The sequence below is a fragment of the Ovis aries genome, chromosome 10 (genome assembly GCF_016772045.2).
Source record: "Ovis aries strain OAR_USU_Benz2616 breed Rambouillet chromosome 10, ARS-UI_Ramb_v3.0, whole genome shotgun sequence".
Taxonomy (NCBI): domain Eukaryota; kingdom Metazoa; phylum Chordata; class Mammalia; order Artiodactyla; family Bovidae; genus Ovis; species Ovis aries.
In genome coordinates, this window is record NC_056063.1 from 31,083,145 (window position 1) to 31,101,803 (window position 18,659).

The 18,659-nt window shown below is 43.4% G+C and overlaps 1 protein-coding gene across 1 annotated transcript in view; it reads left to right on the forward strand.

The window, feature by feature from the left end:
• Positions 1-13,339: 13,339 nt before the first annotated feature.
• Positions 13,340-18,659, forward strand: part of UBL3 (ubiquitin like 3) — a 46,777-nt gene continuing 41,457 nt past the window's right edge. The window contains exon 1 of the mRNA XM_004012146.6: positions 13,340-14,368. Within this exon, the coding sequence (XP_004012195.1) occupies positions 14,327-14,368 (42 nt within the window). The 5' untranslated portion in view covers positions 13,340-14,326. The remainder of the gene's footprint in view (positions 14,369-18,659) is intronic.

Sequence of the window (18,659 nt, forward strand, 5' to 3'; positions counted from 1 at the left end):
GTACATCATGAGAAACGCTGGGCTGGAGGAAGCACAGCTGGAATCAAGATTGCCGGGAGAAATATCAATAACCTCAGATATGCGGATGACACCACTCTTATGGCAGAAAGCAAAGACCTAAAGAGCCTCTTGATGGAAGTGAAAGAAGAGAGTAAAAAAGTTGGCTTAAAGCTCAACATTCAGAAAACGAAGATCATGGCATCCAGTCCCATCACTTCATGGCAAATAGATGGGGAAACAGTGGCTGACTTTATTTTTCTGGGCTCCAATATCACTGCAGATGGTGATTGCAGCCATGAAATTAAAAGACACTCACTCCTTAGAAGAAAAGCTATGACCAATCTAGACAGCATATATTGAAAAGCAGAGACATTACTTTGCCAACAAAGGTCCATCTAGTCAAGGCTATGGTTTTTCCAGTGGTCATGTATGGATGTGAGAGTGGACTATAAAGAAAGCTGAGCACTGAAGAATGGATGCTTTTGAACTGTGGTGTTGGAGAAGACTCTTGAGAGTCCCTAGGACTGCAAGGAGATCCAACCAGTCCATCCTAAAGGAAATCTGTCCTGAATATTCATTGGAAGGACTGAAACTGAAGCTGGAACTCCAATCCTTTGGCCACCTGATGCAAAGAGCTGACTCATTTGAAAAGACCCTGATGCTGGGAAAGATTGAGGGCAGGAGGAGAAGGGGACGACAGAAGATGAGATGGTTGGATGGCATTACTGACTCGATGGACATGGGTTTGGGTGGACTCCAGGAGTTGGTGATGGACAGGGAGGCCTGGCGTGCTGCAATTCACGGGGTCACAAAGAGTTGGACATGACTGAGCAACTGAACTGAACTGACTGATAGTCATATTCGGAGGCATTGGGGGTTAGGGTTTCACCATGTGAAGTTTGAAAGTAACAGAATTCAGCCCATATCAGTTAGTTGCATGCTGTCTGGATAGCCTATTTATTTTCTGTCTCTCCACACTAACTTTTTATCATCACAAGAGCAGAGGTTTGTCTTTTGTTCACTTTATAGACCTGTGTCCACTATCATGTCATTTCATAAGAGATGCTAATGGTTTACACTACAGCAACGAACAGTCAGTGGTTTTGCATAATTTTTTTGTTATCTTTCCCCAATGTGCCCCATTTTTCTGAAGATTTTTATCTCCTAAACTGCATTTATTAAGTTTTTATTAATAGATTTTTTCCATGAGAGGATCATGCTATCACGTTCCAGCCAAAAATCCAAGAAATGTGACATTTGATTCTCCCAAGCAGCCTTATCAGTTTTAAATATAGAATTTCTATTAACTATTTTAAAGAGTTGAAAGTATTTCAAGGATTCCTCCCTCCTCCCTTCCCCATCACCATCTTTTCAGATCCCTGACATGAAGGAACTCAAGCTGGAAACCTCATGGATTAACCCTTACAGGCTGTGCCTCTCTAAGTTTTCCTCTGATTCTACAATCAGACTAGAATTAGAATACATCAGCTGATCAAAACCTACAAGTGCCAATCCTCCAGCCAGGACTATATACCCCTTTACTTATCCACGTGATAAAGTGAATTCCAGACCCACAGCCAGTTAGGTTATTTGAGCGAAAAACAAAGGCTGAAAAAGACCATCCACTTGAGTTAAAGAATCCATAATGAACCATCCTATAAAACATGACTGATTCCAAAAATGGTAGGTTCTTATCCTTGATGTGAAAGCTTTGCATATCTTGCAGTCAGCAGAAATTTTTACAAGAATGAAAATAAACACACCCAATCGCAGTAAATAAAGGGCGAATAGGGCGCCAACTCAAAGGCATCACAGCCCAGTAAAACATGGGGACCAGCAGGCAGCTGTGCTGAGAACCAGAGCACACCACTGACAGTGCAGGTACCAATTGTTTATAATCAAGACTCCTAATTTCATACTAAGCCTCATAAGAATTATTGTCACTACAATTTATTTGTGAATTTGAGACTTCACACGTTTGACTTAACACAGAAACTAAAATCAAATAGCACGTACCCATGTAAAGAACGTGTGTTAGTCGCTCAGTCGTGTCTAACTCTTTGTGACCCCATGGACTGTAGCCCGCCAGGCCCCTCTGTCCATGGGATTCCCCAGGCAAGAATACTGGAGTGGGTTGCCATTTCCTCCTCCAGGGGATCTTCCCCACACAGGGACGGAACCCCAGGTCTCCTGCATTGCAGGTGGATTCTTTATCGTCTATAAGTGAAAGGAAAGTGAAGTCACTCAGTTGTGTCAGACTCTTTGCAACCCCATGGTCTGTAGTATTTCAGGCTCCTCCATCCAGGCAAGAGTGCTGGAGTGGATTGCCATTTCCTTCTCCAGAGGAGAAGGAATCTTCCCGACCCAGTAATCGAACCCAGGTCTCCCGCACTGCAGGCATACGCTTTACCGTCTCAGCCACCAGGGAAGATTTTATCATCTGAACCACCTATAAAATGAAAGCGAAAGTGTTAGTCGCTCAGTTCTGTCTGACTCTTTGTGAAACCATGTACTGTAGTCCCCCAGGCTCCTCTATCCATGGGATTTCCCAGGTAAGAGTATTGGAGTGGGTTGCCATTTCCTTTCACCAGAGGATCTTCCCAACCCAAGGATCAAACCTGGGTCTCCTACATTGCAGGCAGATTCTTTACTAAGTCAAGATATAACTGGAGTTTAAATTTGGGGGGGGGGGCGGGAAGGCACCTCCAATGCCAACAAAACTCTCCCCAACTTTTGTAACTTTTGTAATTTTATAACTATTATTTAGCATATTTCAAATAACCTTATTCGGAGTAAGCTGGCCTTTAATTTAATGACCAGACATTCAGCCCCAAAGAACCACCGGGTGTAGCGGAAAGCACCCTCAAGCTTCAACAGACTCATCCTTCACTTCGTTCAATGTACAGCCTGGAAGGAATTTGAATTTGAAATTTGACAAGTGCTTCTTTAGAACACTTTAAAAAAATGAGCTTTGGGCCTTTGCTTCTGTCCTAAAGGGATGGTGATTGCAAGAAAAGAATAAAAAGGCAGAAGATCCGTTCAGGCCTGCAAGTATTTTATGGTGTCAGGAGATTCACTGAAGCTTGCCATCTCTTTGTGCTAATAAATGTTAGTCGTGTGATTTGTTATTAAATAACTGGCAAAGTTTCATTTCAATTTCTTTGACTATGTCATGATGCAGAGCTACCTGGAATCATATTTGTACAGAAAGAAGGAACACCCTTCCAGGAATACAGGAACCCCAAGAGTGGATTTAATGGGTAAATTATATCCTTGTCGCTCAGTCGTGTCCAACTATTTGCCACCCCACGGACCTTAGCCTGCCAGGATCCTCTGCCATTATATCCTTAGAAGAAACTAAACTCAAAGGCCAGTATTTTATGAAGCCAATAACTTATTTCTGGATTCCTAAAGCCACTTGTCTGTCTTTGCAGTTTGTGGAAGGGAAGCATATCTGCATCTGCAAAGGAGAGTGAGGCTTCTGCTTTTCTAAGATTTTAACTCAACTCTGCCTTCATGAGTTAATGCAAACTGCCGAAGGGTGCTTTTTCTAATTGTTCCTGCCCTTCTGCTGAATCCTCAGAATTAAGCAGATCTGAGTCAGAATCCCAGTGACCCTGAGAAAGTTGTCTTACTCCTGAGTCTCTCCTTCATTTGTAAAATGGGCAAAACGACGTGACCTCCCAGGGCTCTTGTAAAGATTACACAGAATAAAGTATGTGAAAACCCAAATGGTGCCTGAGCTCACCTGGGAGAGCTTGCCTTCTGCTGCCCCCCTTTTTCTTTCTAGTCTCCTCTTGTCTTTTCCTTCTCTCTCTTTAAACCTGTTTTATTTAGCTATTTTTGGCTGTACCATGGAGCATTCAGGATCTTAGTTTCCTGACAGGGATCACACCAGTCCTCTTGCTATGGAAGTGAAGAGCCCCAACTACTGGACCGCCAGAGAAGTCCTTTAAATCATTTTTAAAACTGAAGTAGAGTTAATTTGCAATGTTGTATTAGCTTAGGTATACGCAAAGTGATTCAGTTATATACACACACATACACACATACACACACACACATATAGTTGTTGTTCAGCCACTTAGTCGTGTCCGACTCTTTGCGACCCCATGGACCGTAGCCCCCCAGGCTCCTCTGTCCGTGAGATTTCCCAGGCAAGAATACTAGAGTGGATTGCCATTTCCTTCTCCAGAGGATCTTCCTGACCCAGGGATTGAACCCATGTCTCCACAAGGCCAGGCTTTTCATCACTGTGGTTCTACTGGTCTCTATAACAAGAGGTAGACAGTGTGGCTGGATCCCAACTGAACAAGAACAAATAGTTGAAAACTCGGGCCCTGAAAGAAGCTGGTTTAGTCAAGTTGCTATCACATATGAAAATCCTAGCACAGCAGAAAAAGAGAGTGAGACAAACACTTGAAATCTCTCCCAGTGTATCTCATTTTATTATGATAATTGTCATCGTTGCTTATTATTGAGAGCTTATTATCTGCTAGAAAGAGTTCTCTTTTAAATTTTTGTATTTTGTATGTATTTTTCTACTTTCACATTTTTTTTTTTTTTTTAGATGAGAAGATTGAGTAACTCACGCACATTTACATATGTAGTAAGTGGCAGAGCCGGGATTTAAATACAGGGTCTGCACTCATAACCAATATGTTACTTTCCCCTCCCTCTTTCACTGGAATCTGTTGATTTAAGTTCACTTTAGGTCTTCTCTTTTATCTGGTAGGTAAGACAGTAAAGAATCTGTCTGCCATGCAGGAGTCCCAGGTTTGATCCCTGGGTTGGGAAGATCTCCTGGAAAAGAGAATTGGCTACTCACTCCAGTATTCTTGCCTGGAGAATCCCAAGGGCAAAAAGGCTGGTGGGCTACAGTCCATGGGGCCGCAAAGAGTCAGATGCCATGAACGACTAACTTTGGTCTGTGGCCTTATAGCAAAGGTTGCCACTGTGATAAATTTATGACATCTGAATTCCCCAGAAAGATGAGAAGGTGATGTGGCATGAAGCCTCCGGACTTGCTGAAGGAGATGCCATTTAAACAGGGCAATTCCTTTATCACTGCTGCCTTTGAGAGATGGTTAGGTCCCGGCTCCTGTGTGAAGTCTCTGATTGGCATGCTGGAGGAGGCGCATGCTGATTATTCCGTGTAACACGGTCATGAAATGCAGCCACGTGGGTGGTTGCCCAACAAGGCCTGACTCAAGAGCTGAATCAGTGATGATGACAGAGGCCACTCTCTGGCCCCAGCCCTTCCGACTAGTGATCTCCCTGTCAATGTGATACACTGGAAGCCTTCACAAGCATACACAAGGCTTTGGAGAAATCTTTCCTGGATTCGTCATTCTGCTGCCTTAGATATTAATATAATGTGCAATACATTTATTGATGGACAATGTCACTGTCTCCTTCAGTAAAGAAAAAAACACAGTTTGAACAACATGGACTTATGGGTCAATCAGTCAAAAAACTAGTCTCAAAAACAGTGACTATCTGAAACTAACATAACAGTGTAAATAAACTATCCTTCAATTAAAAAAGATAAAAACAGACAAAAGTCCAGTGACTATTGCAGAGGTTATTAGGGTATAAAAGAAATAGAATTTCCAGTTCATGCCACCAGATTAGTATTCAAGAGAATTCTCTTGCCTACACTGATGGAAGTATAATCTTATACAGGATTTTTTTTCTTTTTTTTTTTTAATTGAATAGCGTTTTATTACTTTTGGCATTTAAAAAATGCCTTTTCATTGAATAATCCTATGATGGTGGACTAATTTGCATGGCAATGAAAACCATGCATGTGTTTTAGGAAATCAATCTGATGATACATTTTATATTCGTTTGGTATATTTGTCATGACTTAACACAGAATCATGTAATAATTCAACAATTACATAATGCCACTAGGAACCCTGCTGCCTTTTGGTTTCTTGGAACATCTCAGAGGAAACTCATTCTTATGCTCATTGGAAAATTACAGAGAAGACGTGGGTACCTTTTAAGAGTTTCTATTTCCTCATTTGTTGAAAGAAGTGGAGATGCTGACATTGCTAAGGTTCCTTCTAGATTCAACTTTAGATATGCAACAGTGCAGGCAAAACCCTGCAATGGTGTGGGCAAAAGTGGGGTTAGGTTGGGAGGAAAGGCGCTGCAAGACATCAGCAAGAGGTCACTCGGTACTACTTATCTGGTGGACCACGAAGATAGTCTGCCCAACCCCCATGGCTGTATGTTTGCAAAAAAACTTGTTAAAAACTTGTTACCATTAAAAAACAGAACTCACTTTTTCAAAGTGAATTCCAGCCTGCACACAAAAATTGTCTTTCCATTGGCATATTCTCTTAGTCATGGGAAAGCAAATGAGAGAAGCCTGAATATAATTTCTGCCTTAATGAGGCACACTCCTAGGTCTGAATAGAACATCAAAAGATAATCCCTGACTTTGCAAAATCATGGAATTGGGAAGAGAATGTAGAGGTTCATCCCTTCCGTGTGATTACTGACAAGATATTGGGTGCTATTCCTACAATATGTTAAGCACTGGGGCTACAGAGATGAATAAAGCCCAGCTCAAACCCTGAAGGAGGTTACGGATAGTTGGAAGGAAAGGTGACTACAGCCCAAAAGAGAAATAACAAAGCTGCCTATCTGTAGCAAAACTGGGTGTCACCTCCTTCACTCGTGATGTGGTGGCCCAGGGACTGTATTAGGTACGTAAATTATGTGCAAATAAGGAAATAATTTTTTGGGGGGAGGGGGACTCCAAAATCACTGCAGATGGTGACTGCAGCCATGAAATTAAAAGACGCTTACTCCTTGGAAGAAAAGTTATGACCAACCTAGACAGCGTATTAAAAAGCAGAGACATTACTTTGCCAACAAAGGTCCATCTAGTCAAAGCTATGGTTTTTCCAGTGGTCGTGTACGGATGTGAGAGTTGGACCAGAAAGAAAGCTGAGTGCCAAAGAATTGATGCTTTTGAACTGTGGTGTTGGAGAAGCCTCTTGAGAGTTCCTTGGACAGCAAGGAGATCCAACCAGTCCATCCTAAAGGAAATCAGTCCTGAATTTTCATTGGAAGGACTGAATTTTCATTGGATGCTAAAGCTGAAACTACAATCCTTTGGCCACCTGATTCAAAGAACTGACTCATTGAAAAGACCCTGATGCTGGGAAAGATTGAAGGCAGGAGGAGAAGGGGAAGACAGGGGATGAGATGGTTGGATGGCATCACTGATTCAATGGACATGAGTTTGAGTAAACTCTGGTAGTTGGTGATGGACAGGGAGGCCTGGCATGCTGCAGACTATGGGGTCACAAAGAGTTGGACACGACTGAGTGACTGAACTGAACTGAACTGAAAGAAATAATTTCTGACTGTTACCTGATTGATAGCTGTACTACAATGATCCTTAAGGGACTCCCTGGGGGTCTAGCGGTTAAGAATCTGCGCTTCCAGTGCAGGGGGTGCAGGTTTGATCCCTGGTTGGGGAACTAAGATCCCACATGCCAGGCAGTGCAACAAAATAAAAGATCCTTGGAACTCCAGGGTCGTGTGACCCATGCCCAGCCAGGGGAAGATGCATCCTCCAGCTATGGGAGACCCTTCCCAGCTGTGCAACAGGGAAGATTCTGGGGCTTACTCCACCCTGGCCCTGGACCTTACTGTGCTTGCTGCCTTGTTTCTGCTTGCTCAGTGTCCAGCCTTCAGAAATGTTTACTTCTTACACACAGGGAAAGTTTCGACCAGATAGAAATCATCTCAATGCAAAATGAAAAACCACAAGGAATAGGATTGTTTTTCAACCAAAGGACAACAAGGAGATCGCAGCAGTCAATCCTAAAGGAAGTCAACCCTGAATATTTATTGAAAGGACTGATGTTGAAGGGCTTCCCCAGTGACTCAGTGGTGAAGACTCTACTTGCAATGCAGGAGCTGCAGGAGACTCGGGTTTGATCCATGGATTGGGAAGATCCCTGGAAGGAGGGCATGGCAACCCCCCTATGGACAGAAGAGCCTAGAAGGCTACAGTCCATAGAGTCTCAAAGAGTTGGACATGACTGAAATAACTGAACGCGCACTGAGAATGCACTCAGGGATGCTGAAGCTGAAGCTTCAATCCCTGGGCCACCTGTTGCGAAGAGCCAACTCATTGGTAAAGACCCTGATGCTGGGAAAGACTGAGGGCAGGAGGAGAAGGGGACGACAGAGGATGGAATGTTTAGATGGCATCACTGACTCAATGGACATGAGTCTGAGCAAACTCTAGGAGACAGTGAAGGACAGGGAAGCCTGGCGTGCTACAGTTCATGGGGTTGCAAAGAGCTGGACACGACTGAGCGACTGAACAGTAAATTAGCATAGATAGTCTGGGACAGATCCAAAGTTTCTAAATGTGAGGGATTTCCTATCTGGTTGGAGTGTGTGTATGTGTGTGTATATGTATGTATGTGTGTGTGCTCTTCCTGATCACCCCACCTGCCCAACCAGCCTTCACCCAGTTCAATTCCAGGCACCTCAAAGCTAAATTTGCCTCATTTCCTGTGTGCTTTCCGAGTGCCCGGTGCCAGTTCCCATGGCGGCATTTATCAACTCATCACATGGTATTTTAAATTTCACCTTCCCCACCTCTCTTTCTTATTGGACTCTGAGCAAAGAGGGAAATGTTTTGAGATAAAGAGACTCAGGCTGTATCAGAGGGGAGGTCAACATCTGGGTGGCTGAATGAGCACAGTGGGGTGGGGGAGGGGAGAGCAGGGCAATGATGATTACTCCCTTAATCTTTATGACTGTGGCCACCTTTGCACATCACAGTACCTGCAGAGGTTATCACTCATTATCAAGGCAAGACTGACAAAGAGGAAGGAAGCTGATCTTACTTTTGAATGAATTTTTATTGGAGTAAGGCTTCTCTGGTGGCTCAGATGGTTAAGAATCCACATGCAATGTGGGAGACCCGGGTTTGATCCCTGGGTTGGGAAGATCTCATTGGAGTATAGCTGTTTTACAATGTTGTATTTGTTTCTGCTGTACAGCAAAGTGAACCAGCTATACATATATCTCCTCCGTTTTGAATTTCCTTCTCATTTAGGTCACCATAGAGCACTGAGTCGAGTTCCCTGCGCTATGCAGTAGGTTCTCATTAGTTATCTATTGTATACATAGCAGTATCTATGTTAATATGTCAATCTCAATCTCCCAATCCATCCCACTCCTCTCTTCCCCCCCTTATGTCCATGCATTTGTTCTCTACGCTTGTGTCTATATTTCTGCTTTGCAAAGAGGTCCATCTGTACCATTTTCTAGATTCCACATATGTGTGTCAATATACAATATGTGTTTTTCTCTTTCTGACTTACCTCACCCGTATGACAGTCTCGAGGTCCATCCATGTCTCTGCAAATGGCACAATTTCATTCCTTTTTATTGTCCCACTGTATATATATGCCCCATCTTCTTTATCCATTCCTCTGTTGATGGACACTTAGGTTGCTTTGATATCCTGGCTATTGTGAATAGTGTTGCTATGAACATTGGGGTGCATGTATCTTTTGGAATTATGGTTTTCTCAGGGTATGTGCCCAGGAATGGTATTGCTGGATCACATAGGAAAGAAGCTGAACTTGAAGGAATTTGACTTACACCGTGTTTCTCAATTGTGGCTGCACAAGTGAATTACTTGGGTGAGCTTTGAAAGATAGTGGTGTCATGTCTGGTTCAGGAGAGTCTGACTTAACTTGTGCTGGGGTAGGGGTGGGGCATCCATCTTTTTAAATGGCTCCTAGTGATTTTTATAGGAACAGGGTTGAGAGTGTCTGGTTAGGGGAGTGTAAGGTTAAAGGGCTAGACATAATTGCGACTCATGTGTAAGGGGCTCCTCAGGAGCGAAAAAGGGCCCACCACATGTCTGCCTGTTCCCTTGCCTTAGACAGTTTAATTCTTTTTTTCACATCCCAAAAAATGCATTCACAGCACAATTCTTAAATCAACAAACACACATAGTACATTCATTCTGTTCTGGAAAGAGTAAAGACTAAAGGTGGGGGGACTTCCCTCTTGGTCCAGTGGCTAAGACTCGGTGCTCTCAATGCAGAGGGCCTGGGTTTGATCCCGGTCAGGGAACCAGATCCTTCGTGCTGCCACTAAGACCTGGCGTAGCCAATTTTGTATATATATATGACTAAAAGGGAAAGTCCATTACTAAACCAGTAACTATCAAATTATCTCCTGTTTCAGAGAAAAAGTCCTTGATCTTTTATTATGGTAGGAATTAACATTTATTGAGGACACTTCTATGATAGTTTTCACATTGGTGTTAGGGGGCTTCATATAGGTTTTCTCATGAGAAAGAAACGTAGTATACTTCTACAAAGTAAAACCTCGAACTGACTCTTACACTGGAACCAAAGAAGACCAGGTCAGCCTTGGGTAACATTGGATGGAGGTGGCAAAGGGGCTGGTGGTTGCCAATGGCTTGAGGGAAGGGGAATGGGAGTTTGTTCATTGATTTGGAGTTTCAGTCTCACAAGATGAAAGTTCTGTGGACGGATGGTAGTGAGGGTAGTACAACAAAGTGAATGTTAATACCGAATTGTGTGCCCCAAAAAGGTTAAGATGGTAAATTTTATATTATGTATATTTAACTATAATTCTAAAAAAAAAAATAAACTCATCCACATAAAGTGTGAAATTCAGTGGTTTATAGTGTATCTACTTTAGAGTTATGCAGCCATTGCCATAATCTAATCTTAGAATATTTCTATCACACCCGGCTCCACCCCAACCCACCTCCGAAAAAAGAAAAAACAAACCCTTATACATGTGAGCAGTCACTTGGGAGAGATATTTCTAACAGATCAAGGGTGTCATGTGTTATTTTTCTGGAACTTGACTTCACAGACTCTTAGAAGCAGCTTAGAGACTTTTAGTCCAGTCTCTGCAGATGAAGAAATTGAGGCTCTGAGAAGCAAAGCATCTTGGCAAAGGTCACACAGCAAATTCATTGGCAGAGGCAAGGCTTCTGATTTCCCATGGAGTTGCTTTTCCCAATACAAAAATGCTGTGTCATTCACTTCCTTTAGACTGTTGCTGACAGTGGATTGAAGGTATCAAAAAAAATTGCTATTCTTTTTCACTGTGGACACAGGGACTCTTTCTCCAGCCTCTCATCTTACCCACCTGAATCGGGAAGTCCAGCGTAAAGACAGGAGAGTGCAAAAGTCTGCAGTGGTGTCTGGTCATGCTTCCTTATGCCTTAACACTATTAGGGAAGAGCTATAATGAATGTTATGGAGAATAATGTCGCAGCCTCTCTTAGATGAATGATTAGAAACAGCCAGGTGCGCGGACTTTACTTTTGAAAGATGTTGTGTTTTGCTGTGGCAGCAAACAGAGCACCATGTGTCAGAGATGTCAAGGTTTCGGGCTAGCGGCGGAGGTCGTTACCTCTCTTGTCATTGCATGATTATTGGGAAAGAGCAGAGGAAGTGGGTTGAGGCTTCTATACATCCTGCTCTCTTCTCTTTCTTGTCTTTCAATTACTTTCAGACTCAGCAGAGCCTTGGGCAGGACAGCAGCTGGACAAAAGTTGGGATTTGGAGTGGGGTGGAAGACGAACTTGGTGAGCTCCTTGAAGTATCTTCAGCAGTCCTGATTTCCTGGAGGGCTGGTGGAGAGGGTGCTGGGGTTGCTACACATGGGGAATGAGGCCAGGGAGACTCACGCAGCTACAGACTTAGACATACCTAGATCAAGTCCTGAAACCTACTCCAGGCGAGGTTTGGGTCTCTTTTGTCTTCTGTCCTTTGGTCTTTCTGGGAATTTGACCTACCCTCCTCCTCCCTGGTTACCACTCTAACTCACCCCGGGATGATGAACACCCCTGGGAGTGTTTGGAATTTCTCCAGCCAGGCTATCCGCGAGGTAGGTACTCTAAACTTCCGGAGAGTTTCCATCATGATAGACACACCTGACTGGAGAGATTGCTGCGGGAATGACACAGGCTCCCAGCCAATGGACGACACTGCCTGGATTAGTCATCTTTTAAACTTCCGGTACCTCGCCAAGGGCCTGGAGGGTTTGCTGAATGAATAAGTAGTAACGTTTCACATCAAACGATGCATATTATTTACAAAGTGATTTATTTCCCATGCATGGACTCATCCTCACAACTGCCCCTACTTGACCCCTGGAAGGTAGGCAAGACTGTTTCACAGATGAGGTCACAGAGCTGGAGGTTGGAGAGGTGGCTTTCAGACTCTTAAGTCTGTTGGTATTTTTATACAGGTATCTTATTGAGATGGCCTTTCCTAAAACACTCGGAGCACTGAGAGAGAGATGAGTCAGATAGACGTTTGCAGTCTCTGCATTTTGTTCCTAAATCTGGGGTAGACATATTCTTCATCTAAGTCTCTCACCGATGGTATTATTTTCTGTTGCTTGCTAATCACTGCAGGTGTATAAGTTTTCAGTCACATTTTGAGTTAAGTGGGATTTCAGGGCTAGCCTGGTAAACCCGTGTCACCCCATGTGGTTTAGCGTAGGTAGCAGTTTCCTGACAGAGAGTTTGCATCGTACACGATTGTATCTAACCCAGTTTTTGGTTCATACACTATTGTCTTGAATGCAGTTTTGGGTAATTTCAATTAACTACATTATAGCTTTATGGCCCTGGGTCGTCAAGAAACACATGTTCATACATTCTCCCTGCTTAACGATATCCTTGCTCTTGCTGAACTTCTACGACCTTATTGGAAATCAATGATTGCTTCTGATCCTCCAAATGTATTGTTGAGGAGAGACCTAGATGAAATCACTATACGAAATGCTTTGAGATTGCAGGATGTGGAGAGCGCGCTGTCATTAAAATGAATGATTCTGCTTGGAGGTAAACCATGTTTTAGTCTGCGAGTATATTGTGCATGAGGGAATTTCTCTGTGCAGAATCATTTCCCAACTACCCACCCCTCCCCCAATAATTCGCAGGATCACAGCCCTCCTGGCAGCAGGTATCTCCCTAAACTCCTGGGCAGTCGCCAGGCTAAAGCGAGCTTTCCTCTCCTAGCAACTGTTGCTAAGAGGGGCGTGGCCTCGGAGTCCGACTAGAACGCTTTTGGTGTCCCGCTCCCCACCCCCACCCCACCGCGTAGACTACATTTCCCGTGATGCTCCAGGGTGGTCTCCGTAGTGACGCACTCGGTGTTCGCGGAAAGGGGGAGTGGGGGGGGTGAAGGAAGGCGGAGGCGGTGGTTGCGAGGAAGGCAGGGGGGAGGGGGGCCGTGCTCTCCGCGGGTCCCCGGCTCGCGCTCTGGCAGCTGCTGCCGCGGCCGCCATGTTGGCTTGAGGGGTGATGACAGGAGGCGGCTGCGGCGTCGGGGACTGAAAAGTGGAGGAGGAGGAGGCAGAGAGACGGAGCTCTAAGAGGAAACGGTTCCCGGGCTGAGGAGAGGAAGGACCCGGCCTCTTCCGGGGTCCGGCCGAAGTCGGCGTCGCGGGGAGCTCGCGAGGCCGGGGAGGGGAGCGGAAGGCGGAGACGGTGGGGGGGAGGCGCAGGCGGAGGAGGCGGGAGAGGAGCGCTGGGAAGCCGGAGACGATGCGCCCCGAGCCCCGCGGCTGCCCGGAGGCGCCCGCGGCCTGAGCCCCGACGGGCCGTGGGGGTCTCGCTCCTGGCGGGCCGAGCGCCCCGCGCTCCGCCCCCTTGCCCCAGCTCCCCGCCCCGGGCTCTCTGACCCGGGCTAGCGCTTCGGCTGCCAACGAGTTAAATGCCCTTGAGCGCGGGTTTCCGCGGCCCCGGCCGCGCGAGTTGAGAGCCGTTTGCCCGCTCCGGCCGCCGGGGACGCGTCCATGTGTAGCCACATAAGTTCTCTGTGTGCCGCGGCGCCTGGGCATCCTCCTCCCGCTTCATGAGGACTCGACTCGGGAGCGAGTGTGAATCACGGCGGGGCTGGGAAAGGAGGAAGGCGATTTAACCCCCTCCCACCCCGCTCCATGTCCGTGTGTCACTCGGCTCGGTCCACCTGGCGCGGCCGGTCCTGGGGCTGCTGCTGCCGCTGCTGCTGACTTCGGTGACCCGGGAGTTGCTCCGCTCGGGCCACAGCTCTGCCGGCGATTGTTCCTCTGCGCCCGGCCAGGCCGGCACTTCGGCTCGGAAAGAACTTATTATTTTATTTAAAAAAATTTTTTTTGGAGAGCACATCTCGAACCAGTCAAGATCTTGAAGATTGATTTGTTAGCTCGAAGACGAACAGAAGACTCTTTAATTTGTTGTTGTCGTCTTAAAAAAAATTTTTTTTTTTTCTTTGCGTAAACATCTGGGTATATGTCAAACGGCAAGATGTCCAGTAATGTCCCGGCGGATATGGTAAGTGAAGGATTAAGAGTTAACGACAGCCTTTGATTTAATTGTGGTTTCCAATCTCTTTAAATCAGAAAGGATGCAGGCGTAGGGTGAAGGTTTGCGGGGTGGGGGTGGGGAAGCCACGGTCCCGGGAGATTGTGGAAGAAGTTGGAGGGTCTGGTGTCGCTCTCGTTGAAAGCGCTGGTTTGAATACGGATCTTCTCACTTGGTTGCGTTTTCTAAATGGTTAAAGACAATGGAGAAGTTGGGAACATGTAGCAAGGTGCCTTGAAGTGGAGAAAAATCTCTTCCGCTTTGCTAGAAGCCTCTGAACACTTGTGTCTGAAAGCTTCTGAAAACGGCAGGGCTGAGGCCGGGTGTCCCTGCTAGATACAGAGGTGGGCAGGAAATCGGGAATCTTGCCCTGTGACGCTGGTCGTGAATGCAGTAGGTGCAAGCCGGCTATTTCCAAGAAGTGGGGACGTCTTATCTCTCGGCCAGGATTTGCTGTGAGCTTTTCGAAACGTTTGGGAGAACAAGTACGGCGACAGAAATAGACGTTTTGGAATGTTCACAAATCCTGACTGACTGTATTTTGGTACTTTTAATGAATATTCCAGGACTTTTAGTACCAAATATTTAGTAGTATGACATCACTGGACTTTTAAAGGCAAATGAAGCACATTGTTGATTGAACCTTGATCCTGGAATGTTAAGAACTGGAAACCAAAGTACTCTTGTTTATTGACGCTTTTCTTTTTGTTCATAAAGAAGGTTAAGCTTATGAGACTGTTGACTAACAGGTCTGTGTAGACTTACAGCGCTGGGAAGGTGGGTTTGTGTGAGGTGAAATTACTCTGCTGTCCTGGGGACAAACAATGCAATTAACAGGAAGGGGAATAATCTCCTTTATGAAAGAATTGAATGAAGTTAACATAGTTATGCTCATATATACGAAGTTAACATTTGAGCGTTTGTATATTTCAGTGAAAAAACAAAATTGAACTTTGCTGAGGATTAAATTTTAAAATGTCAGATGTTTCAGTTAGAGTGAACCCCATTTACGGGCTATAAAATTAAATTAAATGGCTCTAAATGGCATATTTTGACCTTGGTTTAAAGACATTTTGCTTGTGTTTGATTTCCCTTTCAGTGCGCTGTTTAAATGCAAAGGAACCACAATGTTCTGTCTCTTGGGTGGCCATAGAGCAACCCAACACTCCTTCCTGAGTCTTAAAACTCGAGCATTGTCCTTTTAGTTTTCCTTTCCCTCCTGGGGTGCACACCGGAGCCTAGTCTCCTGCCGGCTTAAGGCTAACCAGACTGGATTCCCTTCACCCTTCTGGTGAAGTTGCCTAGCTAGGTCTCTGGACGGAGCAGGAAAACGCTTTCCCCGATGGTACTCTGTGGGTTCATACCCTCCAGCAAAGACTTGATCTCTGGCTGAAACCTCCATCTTCTATCATCATGCAGTGTGCGATATGATCAGAGAAGTTGTCGTGCAATAGATCTGTGAGATTAAAACAGTGCAACAACTTTCTTTATTTAGGCCCAGTGACGAGAAAGAGCTGAATGTGCGTAGCTTCACTCACAAATCGGGGTGATTTGGAGAATACCGTTTCCAAGTTAGAGAGGAGGTTTGGAAGCTAGTGTTTGGATCGGGGTGCCAGGAAGGGATGGCAAGGTTGTATTAATAGCTGTAGTTATCAAATACAGCTGTTTCTGTTTTAGATTGTATTTTAAGGCCTTGATGATTCTGTGGTGCTTTGAGATCCCTTGATTAAAGGTGATAGGCAAGGGCAAAGCAGTATTATGTAATAAACATAATTCCTTGGTGATGCTGTTTCAGAATGTGTCTAGGGTACAGCTCAGATTAGATGATTCTGAATAATTTTTATGTTTCATTTTCTAGCCATACAACTTGCTGGAGGCCTTGAGGGTTTTTTCCCAGCATTAAAACCTTTTAAACGTCATTTGCTATTACTCATTGCATTTTTGTTTAAGAAGTGTCTTCCTTTGATATGTACCTAGAATTACAACTTTTTGAAATATAACATGATAAATACCAGTTAGAAGTCGTGGACTCAATACTTCGTGTTTGTTAAAGTTTTCAGTATCAATAATTGACAGTCTGCACTTACATTCTGACTTAAACTGAGGAAAATGTCACCACTCTTGAAAAGCATCAGCCTTCTCAGCCCCACCTCTCCACAATCTGATACTTCCCTTGCAGCATAATTCTAAATTGATTGGGATGCATATTCTTGCAGGTATGAATACATACATTTGCTAGATGCAGTAAGCATTTTAAGTTTCTCATTGGTGACAGTGTGTGCTATTTAGAAACAAATGTTACGCTTTTTCACCTGTTAATGGTGCTTGTCACCTGTATAGGAAAATCCTATTTCGGAGAAGAGGTGGGGCAGTGAAATTAAAATAAACCCTGTCATGGTTTCAATAGAGATAGTTCATTCTTGGAAGTTCTAATAATTGCTAAAGCAGTTGATGTTTTTGGTAAAGTCTCCTTATAGAAATTATTGTGACTCACTTTTTAAAATCGATTTTTTTTAGCATGACTTATTTTGTTACTGACATTTAAAATATTTTTTTAAACATTCGGTGTATTTTTTTGTGTACCATAAGGGGTCTCTTTTTCTTAGAATCCAAATTTAGTAAGTCCGTCTTCTAGGGCAGGGTACGAATGGTACCCCTAGTGAATGGATTTGCTATATTTACAAAAAATAATTTGTAGTTGGTACTTTTTCAGTTAACATTCTGTAAAGATGTCCTATAAATGGTATAACTGTATTTACTTAAAATGTTGGCTTTTTCTTTGCTAAAGGTGATTAAGTTTGAATTGAGATTTACTGACATTTCAGTGTAATAACTAATTTGTGAGAAAAATCTGAAAATATACTGTCCTGAACTGAGTATCATTATAACACATTGTATTTAAGTGATTCATTTCCCCCCTTAAATCTTAGCTCATGATGCGGCTGTATTCATTGTTTATACTTGTAGCATGAATTATGTTAATGATTTAGGCTTTCTGAAAGAAAATGTTTAGTCTTTCTATCAGTAATACAGCCTAAGGCTGGTTAGATAAGCTGGTAATTTTGTTTTCTGGATTTGGAAAGTTTTCAAGATGTAAATTAATATATTTATAAAATTATTATATAAAAATTGGAACTACTGTTGGGAGCTTTGGACTGAAATTATACTTTATGATATCTGTAAAATTGAAAACCCTGTGTAAGAGAGACATTGTCAGTGTGAGAATAATGGCAAAGCAGTTTTGGTTATTTGAAGCATTTTAGGTGATAAAGAATCCTGTACCTTTTTAAGCTATGAATGTGAAATTGTAGCAGATGTAACTATGTTTAGTCTGGGGTTAAGTGAGCTAATGATAATTTGATTTTTTTCAGTGCTTAATGAATATTTTTATTGTAATGTCATATCTTTTCCATTTGTGAAAGAAATATTGGAGCCCTCTAGTGGACAGGAAATTATTCAAATGAATTTCTTTTCAAAGTGAAGTTTTATCACTTTTCTAAGTTAAATGACAGATATAGAGTATACCAGGGGGGAAATGTCATGCTCGAAAAAGGTTTAGAGAATAGAAAAGTTTTAACTTTGGAGAAGGAGTTATATTGAGATCCAATGCCTTAAAATTTTCTCTTTACTTACAGCTCTTTAAATTTTTCTTTCTCTTGCTGGAGCTCTTGTTTCTAATATGAGTTGGAGGTTTTATGAAGGTTAAGGGTAGATAAGTACCATTTATATATTAATATCTGTATGCTAATATATACACACACATGCATATGTAGGTGACTTGATGAACAACGTATTAAATAACATGTCTCTTATGGTATATTTCTCTAAATTGTTTTGCTTGAATGTGTCTTAAATTTGGTATCTTGAATTAGACAGTTTTATTGAGAAAACAAATAACACATTATTTCCCTCCATTTTGAATGACTTTTCCTTTCCAGATCTGAATCCTACTCCAGCTCATGTCCCTCTCTTGTGAAACTGGTTTTTAGTCCATTCTAGTCCACAGTGATCTTTACTTCCTGTGAACCATTTTCTGCCTATTTGGTATTCTTCAGTTCAGTTCAGTTCAGTCATTCAGTCGTGTCCGACTCTGTGACCCCATGAATTGCAGCACACCAGGCCTCCTTGTCCATCACCAACCCCCGGAGTTCACCCAACATGATGTCAGATTTACATGAATATATGTCTTGTATTTATTATATCTACCGTAATTTCTAAAACATTTAAAAACTGTTGAGTGATTTTCTTGACTTGTAAGGCA